Source organism: Mastigoproctus giganteus, chromosome 6 (genome assembly GCF_048544385.1).
Source record: "Mastigoproctus giganteus isolate SK-2022 chromosome 6, ASM4854438v1, whole genome shotgun sequence".
NCBI classification, from domain to species: Eukaryota; Metazoa; Arthropoda; class Arachnida; order Uropygi; family Thelyphonidae; genus Mastigoproctus; species Mastigoproctus giganteus.
Window position 1 is genome coordinate 193,226,203 of NC_143580.1, and position 15,933 is coordinate 193,242,135.

The 15,933-nt window shown below is 34.3% G+C and overlaps 1 protein-coding gene across 1 annotated transcript in view; it reads left to right on the forward strand.

Annotated features, from left to right (window-relative positions):
* Positions 1–15,933, forward strand: part of LOC150084840 (uncharacterized) — a 165,780-nt gene that overhangs the window by 102,244 nt on the left and 47,603 nt on the right. The window contains exons 3-5 of the mRNA XM_090376367.1: positions 10,864–10,964; positions 11,963–12,079; positions 15,155–15,212. Of these exons, the coding sequence (XP_090232493.1) occupies positions 10,864–10,964; positions 11,963–12,079; positions 15,155–15,212 (276 nt within the window). The remainder of the gene's footprint in view (positions 1–10,863; positions 10,965–11,962; positions 12,080–15,154; positions 15,213–15,933) is intronic.

Consider the following 15,933-nt stretch of genomic DNA (forward strand, 5'->3'; position numbering starts at 1 on the left):
TACTCTAATGCCATCAACATGGATACTCTAATGGCATCATCATCGCATGGAGAAGCAAGCTTTCGTGAAGTTTCACATCGAACTGGCGTCCCATATGGGAGTGTGTGGAAAGCACTAAGAATAGTCCTCCGTAGATATCCGTACAAAATTCAACACCTTCAAGAACTTAGGCATCCCGATTTTGCAAAGCAGGAAGCATTTGCGTTATGGTTCTTTCAGCGAATTGAAGAATGTGACAACTGGCTGTCAAATGTTTTGTGGATGGATGGATGAAGCCCATTTCACTCTCAATGGCACTGTAAACACACAATTGCAGAATTTGGGCGACAGAAAACCCTCAATCTTACACGGAAACTCCATTGCATCAGTCAAAAGTAACGGTGTGTTGTGGATTCACCTCTTCTTTTGTTATTGGGCCATTTTTCTTTCAGGAAATCAGTGGCTCTGGTTTTGAAAGTGTCACTGCCACAGGTCAGCATTATGCTGACCTGTTATAAAACTGCATTATCCCTAGCCTGGGGGAAAAGCAAGCTTTGAATGTTGTGACGTTCATGCAGGATGGTGCACCACCCCATATTGATTCTCCTGTGAAACAACTGTTCATCTCAGCATTTGGAGAGAATCGAGTGATAAGCTGTCACTTTCAGCATGAATGGCCACCAAGGTCTCTAGACCTGACGCCCTGCAATTTTTGGTTATGGGGCTAACTGAAGTCACAGGTTTACAGAGCTCACCCAATGTCATTGGCAATGCTAAAAGATTCTATACGACGGCAGGTATCAATGATACCTCCAGAAATGCTGGTTTCATGCTGTCCATAATGTCGTTACTCGAATTCAGGCAGTGCTGGACGACGAAGGCCGCCACATTGAACATTTACTATAATGAGGTGCTTTGTGGTGTTACAGATCAAGTGCCACCTGGTGGACGTATTTGGAAATAATTTTGACATTCTTTCGGGAAAAAAACCCCAACTAATTCTATGCATTTCTGTGCTAATCTTGTTACCATACGTCAAAAATTCATTGAAATGCTGATTCTTTGATTGTTTACTGACTTTTGGATCACCCTGTCTGTATAACTTCCTTAAATCGAGTAAGTAGATATGACACTGATCTGTTGTATTACCTGCAAATAATATTTACATGTGCTCATAGATGGCAGTAATGTTGGCAAGGGTTAACTTGTTTAACCTTGTTGAACAAGTTAACCCTTGTCAACATATGGAAGAATGTCTCCCACCTCTCTCTCTTTCAGTAATGGAAGGACATGTGTAGTGTGATTCCATGTACAGTTTATCTGCATTATTTTATTATTATTTGTTTCTTTTGTGTTTTGCTTAGTATTGTATTGTTAAAATGTTAAATCAGAAACAAAGGAAGTGTTTGAACCTTCTTGACAGTTTCTGTTAGATGTGTGGACAATTTACATCAAAAACTCAGATGAAAAAAAAATCTATGCTGTTACTAACCATGCATATTCTTTGTACTTGGTTGCAACACTGGTGATCAGGACAAAACTTGAGCTCCACATGTGTGTGGTATTACCTCTGCTGCAAATCTCAGGACGTTGCTAACTTGGAAAATTTAGAAGTATGCCTTATGCTGTTCCTGCACAACCACTGGTAACAATTCCTATTTCTGCATGACAAAAATATCAGGGATATCAAAAAAGCAATCACAGCATCAAATACCCTAACATATATCATCTGCAGTAAAGCCTGTTCCACATAATGAAGATCTGCCGACATGAAGATCCTCCTGAGGAGCCCACATAATGAAGATCCTCCAAAATCATGGGATAAAGGAAGCAATGATGAATATAGTGAGGATTCTTGTGTTGCTGGACTGTCCACTTTGATGGATTTGGACTACCAAACAAAAAAAACTTAATGTGCCACACTTAATTAAGCAAGAAGATCTGATTGACTTGGTCTGTGATTTAATCTTTTCAAGCAGAACTCCTTGGTTCTAGGTTGCAACGGTGGAAATTACTTGAAGCAGTAACTAAAATTGCAGCCTATTGAAAAAGTAAAGAAGTATTTTCAGAATATTTCATTATGGAAGACAGTATGCACTTCTGCAAAGTTATTAGTGATCTCTGAACAAACACAATCCTAATGAATGGCTTATATTTATTGATACCTCAAAATTAAGTTTAAAAGTAGTTTTTCTGCAAAATGGAAATGCGTTCTCATCAGTTCCTGAATTTCATGATGTTGGCTTTAAAGAAACATATAGAAGAATGTCCAAGATCCTGAATGTAATAAAATACTGTGACTTTGCTTGGAATGTCTACAGGTATCTTAAGAAATTTCACAAAATACTATTATTTTCTATGTTTGTGAGAGAGTAATGGAACAGAAAAACATATTTGTGTAGTAGTGGGAATAGATGGAGAAATATTTATCAGGGAGAGGTAATATAAAATGTTCCACTCATTGAACCAAAAAAGGTTTTTCTTCTACCTTTGCACATAAAACTTGGATTAATAAAGAAAGCTCTGGATAAAGAAGGAAGTGGATTCTACTACCTAAGAGAAGTGTTTCCCAATTTAAGATGCAAAACTGAATGAAATAATTTTCATTGGGCCTCAAATAAAGAAACTTCTCAAAGATGACGTATTTGAAACAAATCTACAGGATATTGAACTAGCAGTTTGTTTAAAGCAGTTTAAGAACTGCTTCAAACAAGCTTTGCACTTGGATTTCTTGGAAGAAGGAAGAAAGATAGTTATTAACCTCTGGTGTCATCTTTACTGTAATTGGCTGCCAGATGTCTTTGAACCTTCATTCCTATCTGTTTTTTCCCTCAAAGTTTTGGGGATGAAAGTGAAATGCTTTTATCAGGACATATCCATGATGGAAGAATGGTAACAAGGTTGCTAGGATACTACCATGATGGGAGCTTACTGCTGGTTTCTTAAGAGGGAAAACAAAATAGACTATAAGAAAAACTCTTGAGTGTCAAACATAGCAAGGAAATGGTATGTGTTTGATTAAAGTATTTTAAAAAGAATAAGACTCAAAAATTTAACCAGTCATAATTATGACTAAAGATTTGTTTACCTCTTTTGCTGCCTCAATGTAATTGGATAGACCTCATCTGCCCCCAAGTGTATTATTTATTCTTAGCTTCAATTTCTCTTCCAATTTCCTCTTGGTTATCACAAAATCACTGTTAGAATTTGATTTCTTTTGGCATATCCTTCCCTAAAAACTTGCTCACATGTGAATGGTGATCCTGTTGAGCAAAAGGAACTGAATCATCAACAGTTTTGCCGACCGGGCTAGCCGGGTAGGTAAAGTGCCTGCCTGGCAACCCAAAAGTCGCGGGTTCGATTCCCGCCTCGGGCTGGATATCACGATGGTGCCAAACCAACCGGTTGGTTGGATATCCCAGCCACGATACACGAAGGAAGCAAGAAAAAAACTGGTTCCTTCATGTATTGATCACATCATCCGAAATAAATAAATAAAATAAACAGTTATACCATTTTGTATTTAGTTGAGCAATATGATTCATCCCTCTCCTTCTAGTATTACCATAATTAAAGAAGTCTTTGTTACTTTTCTTTGCATTCTTTTCCAGGAACTTCTCACAATGTGCCTTAGCTTGCCTAACCTGCTTCTTAACTTGATTATAGAGTAGTTTATACTTAGTATAGGGTTATTTACTTCTTCCAGATATTTATCTAATTCCACTTTTAAATCCACATAAGTACTCTGCTTCAGCAAGGCTTGGTTGTAATGTGTTCCAATAATTGATTACCCTTTGACTGAAGGCAAATTTTCTTACATAGCACTACGGTCATCTTCTTGTTGCCCTCCTTTGTATTCTTTCAAAGAAGCTAATATCTTTACTGAAATTAGGGCCTCCATCCCCAGATATGGTGTTTGAGATGTGATTTTACTGCTGATTTTTACAGCTGGATTACAATCCCAAGGTCCTTTTCATCTTGAGAAGTGTTGTTTACTACTCCCTCAGTTGGTAATTTAACTTGGGATTATCATGTCCCAGATGTAAAACCTTTCATTTATCATAAATGCTTAATTTCTATTTTTCAGACCAGCTATAATTTGTATCTTGTTTCAGCAACATTCCCACATTCTTGTTGTTAACAATCCTGTCTGACTTAATATCATCTATGAATTTTGATGTGAAACATTTGTTACTGTCATCAGTATCATTAATGAAAGTTAAAAATAAGGACCCTAGCATGGAACCCAGGAATTCCATTCATAACACTTGTGCATTCAGAGTACTGTCCATTTATTACTATTCTTTGCTTTCTGCTAGTTAATCATGCCTTTATAAACTGCAACACCCTACCCCCAATGCCACATTTCTGCAACTTAATGCACAAGATGTTCATGTGGAACCGTGTCAGAAGCCTTTTTAAAATTTTGTAAATGAATTAAACCATTCTCGGTATCCATTTCCTTTGTCTGACCAGATTACTCTTAGAACCTCCTTTGTGTATAGGAGAGATATTTGCATATTTCCAGTCATCTAGAACCTCTCACAGATTTAATTGACAAAGCTCTCATCATGTGATCTCCTATAGCATGTATCATGATAAGATTGCAGACATAATAATGTTTTGACCAGCTGTATGATTTTTGTCTAAGTTTATCAAAATCAGTAAAAGAATAAATTCAGAAAAATAATTTATTAAAATCAAATAAAAAAATTATATTGCTTTTATTTGTGTACTTTTCTGCAAACCATGTTAAAACAAGAACTAAAAAGTGTCCTAAATGAAAAGTGGTATATATTGTTCAACCATATTAAACTGAAAACATTAAATATTTCAAATGTTCCAAATAAAATAACTGATTATCACCTACCTTGAATTCTAAGGAATTGTATTTGGGACTTTTGAAAACATGATGAAAGGAGCATTCCAAAGGCCAAGAAGTAATTGAAAGTTGAAAATCGTTTAAAAAAAGGAAAAATTATGTAATAAATATTCATTTTAATTTAGACGTGAGAATACAAAAAAAAAAAAGGAATAAAATTCAGGTTTCTGTTTTTTTTTTTTTTTAGGAGCATTAGCAACTAAGGCCATATTGCTCCGGGATATGCAGTGGTCATTCCCTGACCTTTCCGCATTCTCCGTATTTGGTGGTGACGGGCTCGAACCCCAGTTTAATCAAGAAGCGTATGCTACGCACTGCTGCTCCTTCCCACCTGGCTACGGAGGCGCCTATAAAATTCAGGACAAAGAAAATAAAATAATATTGTAATATTACAATTTGCTGTATAGATAGGGACAGAGCCCAGTGAAAATTATCTTTCATGGGTTTGGGTTCCTTTTTTGACTATGGTTCCCCTTCAGATGTGATTGTGATTGAGTTATAAGCTGCCTCAGGCAGATCAACTAGCACTGAATGTTGCAGAAAATCTCAGAAGATTCTTTAATTTAGTAACCACAATAAGGAAAAAAATATTGCAGAAGAATGGTGATGGAGGAAAGTAGTTGCATGAAAGGAGAAAAAGAAACAATTTAAATTTTTATTTTGGGGATGTTTTGCATACTAATAAAGATATTTACAGTTCCTCAAGCTGATGGGAGAATGCATGATATACTATATCATCATGAATTAGAAGTTCATGAGCTATTTATGCATTCTATCTGAGGCTTCCCAGTGAAGTTTTGGAATAGATAAAATCTTCCCACGAATCCTAAAGGAATGTGAAAAACAAGATGCCGGTTCTTTAACATAGCTGCTTAATGAGGCTTGCAATTGGAAAAGTTCCAAGGGGTGAAAAGAAGGAAAGGTAGCATCTATGCAGACGAGCAGACTAAGCCAGTATTTCAAGTGCAGGAGATAGGTCATGGTAAACTTTGTGAAGGGTAACATACTCAGTTGGATTGATGAGTTTCAGCAACAATGTGCTTTCTTGCATCATTTACCACTACTAATACCAGTAGTTTATACATTGCTTTACCAACCTGCTAATATTTTATAGTTAAGCTACAGTATTTGAGAAGGATATATACTGTACTTAAAAATATCATATAGTAATATTTTATGAACATGCTTATAGATGATTATATCTTTTTGTGTAAATTTGAAGAAGGGAATATTTTGGTAGGTTCATGTAATGCCAATAAAACATTTTGCTGAGAGCAAACAGAAAAATTGTTTTTTGGATGATATTAATGTTCTGTTTACTCTTGTGTGCTTTCTCCTTTTTTAGGCAGGATTTGCAGCCACTCATGGTGTGTGTTACTGTTACCATACCTGTCCATATGCTTATAACAACAACATTCTGGCTGAAAAGATTTTTATTCAGTTTCATACTGGGGGCCTTTAATAAAATTCATAGATCAGATTTAAAATTTTAGGTTATATATAGGCACTTTACATTATCGTTATATTAATTTTTCCATTAGTATATATATGGTCCCTAGCTGGATATCATCATCCTTCTCTTTCTTGGTGATTCCTTTCTAATTCTGATTCTTGTTCTCTCTCTCTCTCTCTCTCTCTCTCTCTCAGGGTAATTCAGAAATTTTTTTTGGGTGGTGCAGCATAAGCCTCAGGCTTTCTTCCTTGCACCATAAGGCTAATAATAATAATAATAATAATATGACATAAGACACATAGAGAAAATCCTGTGTGATGAGAAATGGAATTTTATGACTACAGCATTTAAAATTTTCATTAAAAGGCTTAAAGGAGCATTTATAAAGTTTAATTTGCATTGTCACATTTTCAGATATACTGTAGATTGGAATGAAATATTGCAAAATGATTGAAGATGCCATCACATAATAAATGTTTGAAATATTTAGATGTTTGTGCAACAGAATAGGTGTTTGTATAAAAAGAAGAGAAAAATACCTTCTGTGGAAATTAGTAGCAATTCCTAGAATTGATTTGCATAGTAACTGTTGTAAAAATAGCTCTTGTTTTACATGAGAGAGGGGAGGGGGGAGTGAGACAAAGAGGAATTTTTTTTTGTAAACAAATGCTTAAACAAAAAAATTGTCTTCAGAAGTAAGAAAATATTCCAGTTTTATGCTTTAACAATATAAGATGTTTTCTTTGCCTGCATACAGATAGTTTTGCTTTTATTTTTGAAAAAAAAATTGAACTATATTGAGACTTTAATACAGTACAGTTTCAACAATCAAAGATAAATTCCCAAGTGCAGTAAACTCTATAAAATCCCACACCTTTGGGGATTGAGAGGTGCTGGATTTTAGAGAGGTATACCTATCAGTTGAGCAGGTTTTAAAGAACACTATAGTGTCTTGTCATTTAATTGTTTTTGCAGCCAACAGGACTTAAACTGTATAGATAATGCAATGATCTTAATTATAACAGCAGAACAAATTTGCCATTGTAACAAGTTGCCCTGGTATTGCATACTTTCAGCAGATAACTATTACAACTTTAAAAATTGATTTTGTGTGCATGGCAGCTCACATTGAACAACTTCACAACTGTTTTGCCTCTGTCATTGTTTTGTTTTTTAATTATTAAACTAGGTGGTCCCAGCCAGCTTTCCTGGAAATCCCGCTCACCTATTTACAATACTGTACAGATATCAAACATACACTGCCACTAGCTGGTTGCTATCCTCACTGGCACGTGGAGACAGCCACGAATCCACTATCTGCATACTGATACAATAAATACAAATAAAGAAAAGAATAACAAGACAGGAAATAGAAAAGAAAGTACAAGAAGAAAGAAGTAGGAGAGGAAAACAAATTCAATACATAGTTTGGAGCAACAGCAATTAGTAAGTCCACGTATCCCAAAGCAAAAACTAAAAAGTCTCTGTCCTGCTCATGACCAACTGCAGCATGTTCTGGAAAAATGTCTTGCAAGAATGGACACAAAGTGCTTTGAACAGAATGTGACGAAGAACGATTCATAGCTGAGCAATTCACACAAGTGGGTTTCATGTTCTTATATGAACATTCCTGATAAGTGTCTGCTCCTTGAACAATAGAACAAATTATTTTGTTTACATAACAACGTCCCACCATATGTCCAGTAGTGAAGAAATCTATAGCGCATTGTAGTTAAATAATACTTCTTGAACTTGTGACTTTTACAACCCAAGTAAATATGCTGAGAATGCTCTAGAAAATCTTTAATCCTAAAACTAACAGTCAATATCTATTATTATTTTTAGTATTATTATATCTACTAACTCTTGAGAAGCAAACTCTGCATTCTTTAGAAAACTCCTTCAAGGCCATACTCAAGTAAATTCCACTCATATAACTCTTTCAGTAATTCGTGCCCTTCAATATCTTGATTCACATCAAAAATAATATGAGGTGGTGGTCTCAAAGTCTTAGTTACAGAGAGGCCTAATTTTTTTTAAACATACATTGGATTCAAGCAACTGAACATCCTTATGTACCATCCTCCATGATTACCTGCCCCTACACTTCTTAATCTTCCTAACTTTCAATGTACATAGTGATGATCCAGATTCCTCCAACTGAATATGCTTAATTTCAGCACTACAGATAGGTTTCACAGTATTTTCAACTTTTGCAACTGTTGTGGAAGTAACTGCATTCTGAAAATCATTATTGTGACTATGTAAAGCCTCACTGAACAGTTTTCTTAGTTTACTGAGCTTACATCCTTTTAACAGTGTACTCACCTGATCTGTATCAGCAGATGGCTCTACAGTTGTCTTGTGCTCCTGCACTAGATTCATTATTCTCTTCACAGAGTCAGAAAGAACCTCATTAGAATGTTCTAAATGTGAGTTAATGGAATCTTGAGACTCAACTGTTGCAGAAACCTGTTCACCAGCCATTGGAGAGGATGAAGAAGAAGCCACCATGATTGAGGAATTTTTAACCAAGGATTGTTGTCCATCTTGAGTTGAAAGCCCACTTTGAATAGTTGGACAGACTGCATTTCACATCTCTTGCACCAGCTTTAAGCTCTCAAAGTTTTCACCATCCAGTTTGCATATAAAGTAACCTCTTTCACCTTCAGAATACCAATTTACATTACTATTCGCACATTTTTCATGTTGATTGTGTGAACTGTCCAAAATAAGTATGATTTGTCATTGTCAGTAGAGACTACGTGCTATCTAATGAGAGACCACTGAGATTTTCAGAAGTTTACTTTATTGCAAGAAAAAAAAATTATATGCATAATATTTATTGCATTTTGGGGAGATGAACATTCAGAGTGGTACCTAAGCATATCATCTTAACCCTGCGATGTAGGTTGGATCTGACAGATCCATACATTTGTATATTTATGTTTACTCATTTTATACAGGATTCTGTTGGTAATTCTAGTATCTTCCTACTCTTTCTCCTTCTTTTCGCTGTTTAAATTAGTTTTCAGTGGTCTTTGGCTTAGGGAATACACGAGTACTTTTCTTTGTTGTTGTGGTTCATGAGACCTAACCCAGATAGTGACACCTTGTAAAAGTGAGAGTTGTTTGTGCAATTTTAAATGATGCAGTTCATTGAACAATGTGTCCTTACTTGGTAATTTTGCAGTAAAAATGCAAAAAAATCTCCATGTGGCCAATGCTAGAATTATTTGTGCAGACTGCATGGAATAACTTTGTTGATAGTGAACATAAATACCACGAATTGAAGGGTACTGTTTTGTTTGAAATACTTTAGTGCTTTTGAATAATATTGCAAAAAAACTTGTAACTTTCATTCATGCATTTTTTATTCATTTTTTCATTAATTTTTTTTATTCATGCATTTTTCCAAAATAACCACTTCCACTTCACCCCTCTGTTCTTTTTTTTTTTTTTTTTATGAAAACCCCAAACACGAAAGGTATCAAAACCTATAGTACTTAGTACCATGCATGGGTTTAAGGAGAAGTATGGGGGGGAGGGGGATGCCGGAAACTTTGCTCTAGAGACTAAACATGGGTTTCACCACTTCAAGCCTCCAATAAGCAAAGTGGTGGTATTTCACCGGTTGATGAAAGTCATCTACCACGTTAATAGAAATTCATTTTTTATAATTTTTTATTTCATTTCTACCATACATTTTTTTTTTTTTTTTCATATCGGCTAAGATACCCAATCCATACAATAAAGGGAGTTTTTGCTACCTTGTAATTTAATTGTCACTGAAGGGTTAAATACAGCATGTGCATATATTGTGTGCAGCAAAAAGTTTCAATGCTCAAGGTATTACACAAGGATGTTTTTTGTTTGTTGTTTTGAAACTACAGTATTTGTTTTGAAACATAGGTGACATCATGCTTTCAGTTTTGCTCATAGTTTGAAGTAACTGACTTATGATTGTTGAATGGGGCCAAAAAAAAAAAAAAAAAAAAAAAAAAAATCTATGCCTGTTCTGGGTAGGTTACTGCACAGTGAAGAAGTGTGATTATGAGCACGGCATCTGTTAAGAAGTGTGATACTTTGTACACTGGCATTGGGAATTTCCTTTAAAAAAAAAATAATAATGAGATATCGCATTTTAAAGTTCTATCATATCTAATTCTTCAACAACCTTCCTCCTCTCTCAAAAAAGTTACAGATGTCAGAAGCATTTGAAAAGTTGAGGTTGTATTGCTCCATTATCAGGTGTTTATGGACCAAAATGAAATGCAGAAGAATAATTGAAGGGAAGCTGCAAAATATTTAAAGTACACTATTTATTTACAGTCAATAAGAGGTTTAAAAAAAAAAAAAAAACCTTCCCTCCAGATTATTTCCTTTCTTATTTACTAAAAATAAGAATTTGAAATTTGAAATGATTTGAAATATTTTTTTAAAATTTATCTAATTTAATTGTCAAAGCTGTTAACATTTCAAATAAATATAAGAATTATTAATACTTTTTGTAGAAATGACTGATTTAAATATTTTGTATTTTTCAAAGGGATATAAAAACCATATATCTGGATCTGAGTATAGCAAAGTCAGTTATCAAAATTTAGAAGAGCTGTTCAGCAATATTGAAGATATTCACAACTTTAACAGGTGAGATACTATTTAATAACATCTCTTTAGTTTCATATTAATTATAAAATTAGTTTTTAACACTCTCATGCCCAAGATAAAAAATGATCTTTACATTTTTGAGCAAAAGCTTCTGAAGTTCATTTCTCTAAAAGAAATTGGAAACTATAAATTTCATGTCAAATCACTGAATCTTACTTAGAGTCAAACCTCCCAAATCTGATAATTCATTATTCAGCCCTATTTCCTGGCTACATTTACAAAAATGGGAGAATCTGGAAAACTACCCAAGAACCAGCAAATTAGTTCTCAGCTTGGTCATTTGGATTATGTAGTTTGAGTTTTACGATTCATATGTGAAACAGCAGGCTGAGGTTAAGATTTGTTGAATGCATTTATTGTTTAATGAACGTTTTAGAACTTGTATTGTCTTTCCAAGCAATATCAACACAAATTTCATCTATATGTATTTGCCCTAGGCAGCCTGAAAGAAAACTAAGTAGCCCAAAGAAGTGTGGCCTTTCAAAACACATACTCGAACAATACAAAATTGTATTGTTTGTTTGAGATGCTAGAAAAACTGAGACTTCAGTGAAGAGATGGTGTGAAAATAATATTATTTTTACTGTACTGTATATTTCCTTCTCTGTATACTGCCTGTTACTTCCCTCTCTTCTGGGAGGGGGGAAGGCTACACTCGCACAGTACTATATGCAATAAGTTGAGGTATAGAAATGCAATATTTTTCAGTGTTTTTTTTTTTTTTTTTTTTTAATTATGATAATAATATGACCACCTGGAGTCAGGAAAATTCGAAGATCCAGCAAGGATCAGGTCCCAGAGTTGCCAAATTTGAGAAATTCAAATGTACCATCATGCTCCTAAAGTTTGACAGGAGAGTTCTTAATTGCATTTTCTACTTCAGCTTAATAAATTTAAAAAGTTAACTTAATTTATAGTAATTCCATTTGATAAAATTGAAAAATTTTTTATTTTTAATATTATATTCTGTTTTTCAGTTTATTTCTAGAAGAGCTAGAAAAATGTGGATTAGATCCTGTTGCAGTAGCAAAATGTTTTGTAAAAAATAGCAATGGTTTTACAATTTATACCCAGTATTGCACTAATTATCCCAGGTAAGTTAATTTTGGATAACCAGTTGGTTTTACATTTTGAAGTTGTTATTTTGATTTTGTGAAGAATATGTAGAAGTTATGATAGTAAAAGCTATGTTAATTTTAATCATATTAATGCAATATTAATTTAAGGAATATTATCAACCATCTCTGCGCTATGCCATTGTTCATATAATTAATGCTGGCTATTTGTTATATTACTGTATGCATCCAAACTCAAGAACATATTTATAAATTTGCTGGTCCTAGACAAAATAAACATACACAGGTTCTAAATAATATATCCTTATATATAAGGGGTGATCATTTTAATTTGCGGACTGATGCAAGATTTTATGTTTGCTATGCGAACTTTCCATAACTGCTGCTAGAGGTGCTCTCCTTGATCACTACTGAGCAGACTGTGTGCGCATGACAGTAGTTGTCAAGCTAGTGTTGTACGAAGAGTTTTTTTGCTGCATGTCACTGACAATCGTTTTGAAGCAAGTATCATGACAGACATACATATGTATGTCTGTCATGATACTTGAACAGCAATATGTGGTTCATTATTGTGTCAGTTGGGGCTTAAATGCATCAGAAACAATTAGAGAGATGAATGAAGCATATGGTAGTGAGTGTCTTGGTAGGATGGCCATATTTAAATTGCACAAGCGATTCGATGAAGGCCGTGAGTCTGTTGCAGATGACCCAAGACTTGGTCAGCCTTCCTCCTCAACAACTTCTAAGCAAATTGCAAAAGCCCAGAAAATCTTGGACGAAGACAGGTAAATTACATTTCATGAATTAGCTGTTAGAATGTCCATTTCAAATGGTAGCGCTCACAATATTGTGAAAGATTACCTGAAAATTTCATGAATATGTGCCCCCTGGATTCCACACAATTTGACTACAGAACAAAAACAGGAGAGTAGACCTGTGCAAAGAAATGCTTGATCGTTTTGAAACACAAGGTCAAAACTTCTTAAATAAAATAGTGACTTGTGATGAAACTTGAATTTTTCATTATGATCCAGAGACAAAACAACAGTCAAGCGAGTGGAAGCATTCTGATTTACCAAGACTTAAGAAATGTCGAGCTTCTCATTCGGCTGACAAACAAATGGTTCTTGTATTTTTTGACATTAAAGGCATTTTTGTAACACGTTTTGTGCCTCGTGAAATAAGGAAGCATACTCTGAGGTTCCCAGAATAAAACTTCACCGTGCCATTCGTCAAAAATGTCAAGAACTTTCCAGTATAAAGTGGTTTCTCCATAAAGACAATGCCAGGCCTCATACGGCTAATATGTGTAGCCAGTGCTTATGCAAAATAATATTGTGCATAAATGCTGAGGTACTGCCCCCCCCATCCATTCACTGGACTCAGTCCCGTGTGTTTTTGTTTTCCTGTTTCCATGTCTGAAGAAAGCTCTGAAAGGCAAACATTTCACATCCAACAATGATGCTTGCAGAGCCACAATGGAAGCACTTTGCAGTCTTTCAAAAAATGTCTTGCAAGAAGCATTTAATGTATGGGTACAACTGTGGTGAAAGTGTATATAAAGTTCAAGGGAGAATATTTCAAGAAGGAGAAATCCATAGAAGGTTCAGATGATGACAATTAAGATAAGATCTTGCACCAATCTGCAAATTAAATGATCACTCCTTGTAGTTCTCTACAGAAGAAGTTCAGGGAAAAATTTTCAAATAATAATTCACTAATCTGAGGTTGTTTTTATTTAATAAATGGTATATGTATTCTGTTCTAAATCAACTGCTTACATGCAAGGGTGTCAACTGCCAGAACAGGCTCTCCAGGACAAACAGCCTCACTGGGTTTACCTTTCCCCTCTAATCCCTTTTATAATTTATGGAAGTAGTCCATGTGCTCTGTGCATGATGCCATGTTTGGACTAGGGGACAGCTTAACCCCTCCCCCAAAAAACAAACACACACACACACACACACACACACACACACACACACACACACACACACACACACACACTCTTCTGAAGATGACATAATTGATTCAGTAGAACCTGGGCTGGAGCTGTATAATAAAATGATAACATTCTATAAATTTGCATTAAAGGAATATTAGACAGATTTTTTACTAAATCTGGAATGGAACTATACCCTTCAATGTAATCTATCCAGTCTACTATCTCAGAAATATCTCTAAGTGGTAGTAACGGACAATGGAAGTGTCTGTTTACAAAAATGAAATACATAAAATCAAAAAAGAAACTAAAAGTGAGCAAACAATTTCCAGAAGAACTTGTGAATAGCTACAAGCATTTTGCCAAACATTAACACTGTTGTGAAAAAATGCAACTTCATAATTGCATTAATGCATTGTTTTGTAATAATTTAATATCATGATTTGTTATATTTCTGTTCCAATTATGTTAACTGTGTGTTTCAGTTGTTAATATTCCTAATAATTAATTTTAGTAAATCCCACTGTTATTAATAATTCATTTTAGTAAATACCACCATTATTTAAGAAATTCTTCTAAAAGGAATATACAAATGAAAATTGTAAACACACACACACACACACACACACACATATATATATATATACAGTAACTAACCAGCACTGGCATTATATAACATTATATCCAGCTTACAACTGGATAAAGATTTATCACTCCAGAATAGAAGATATTCTGGAGAATGAGAGTGTTCTGTAGAAATTCTGAGAATATTCTCCAAAGATTATTCTTAAGAATTATTAATTTTTAAGTGAAGCTCTTCCAGAACTATGTAATTCTCTAAGATCAGAGAACTTTTAAGAGTAAAAAGTTCTCTTTGAAATGTTTAAGCATTTCAGTTAACACCAGTATGTCACACTATTTTATTCTCAGATTTAGCACGATTTTTATTGCATTTGGAATACGTAAACTGTAATGTTAATTACAGTTTACATATTCTTAATGGAATATTATACTGTAAAAACTTTATTTGATATGTTGAAAAAACACATATTCAAATAAATGCATGGTTATAGTAAATGCATTTTTATTTTACTTTTATTATTAATTATTATTTTTTCACTTTGTGACAGGCAGCTATTTTTATTTTACAGAACAGTGTCAGTATTAACAGAGTTGATGAGAAATTTTGAGACTGCAGAAGTTTTTAAGGTAGGATTACATTTTTAAGTACCATGAAGTATGTTTATGTGGTGAAATATAACGAAATTTTTGAAGTAACCCTCTAAATTCCAAATATTAAGCTTAGGTTGGTGCAGTTTTATGCAGTTTTTTTTTTTTTCCTAGTTTAGTGCCATAATTTTATATTTTATTCTGAGTCTAAACAGATTTTATGCAAAATGAAGGGTTTCTTTAAAAGTAATATGAAATTTATGGGTATGGAATTATAGACATCACTTGGATTTTGATGTTTTAAAAATGATATGGCTGTTAATAGTTTTAATTATGCTCGAGAAGGAAATTATTTAGAATTACTACTAAGTAGGTTTAGTAAAGACACTACCACATGAAGTACTTAATTATTTTATTGGAACAAGAGGACAATTACAGTGTGTAGAGACTAGGCGCCAGCGAGGTGATCTGATAGAGGTGTATAAAGCCGTGAATGGTTTGAGCATGCTCAATGCCGATGGGATTCTTACTCTTTCTCAGAATAATCACATGAGAGGGCATAAATTCAGATTGAGGAGAGAGATGTAGGATAGACGTGCGGAAATTTGCCTTTAGCCAGCGGGTAGTTGGTTGCTGGAACAGACTTCCATCCCTTGTCGTGGAAGTTGATAGCCTAAATAAATTTAAGGCTCAGTTGGACAGGTATTTCAAATGAACGGAGGGGTGAAGTGGGTTTTTTTTTTTTTTTTTTGGCTGATGC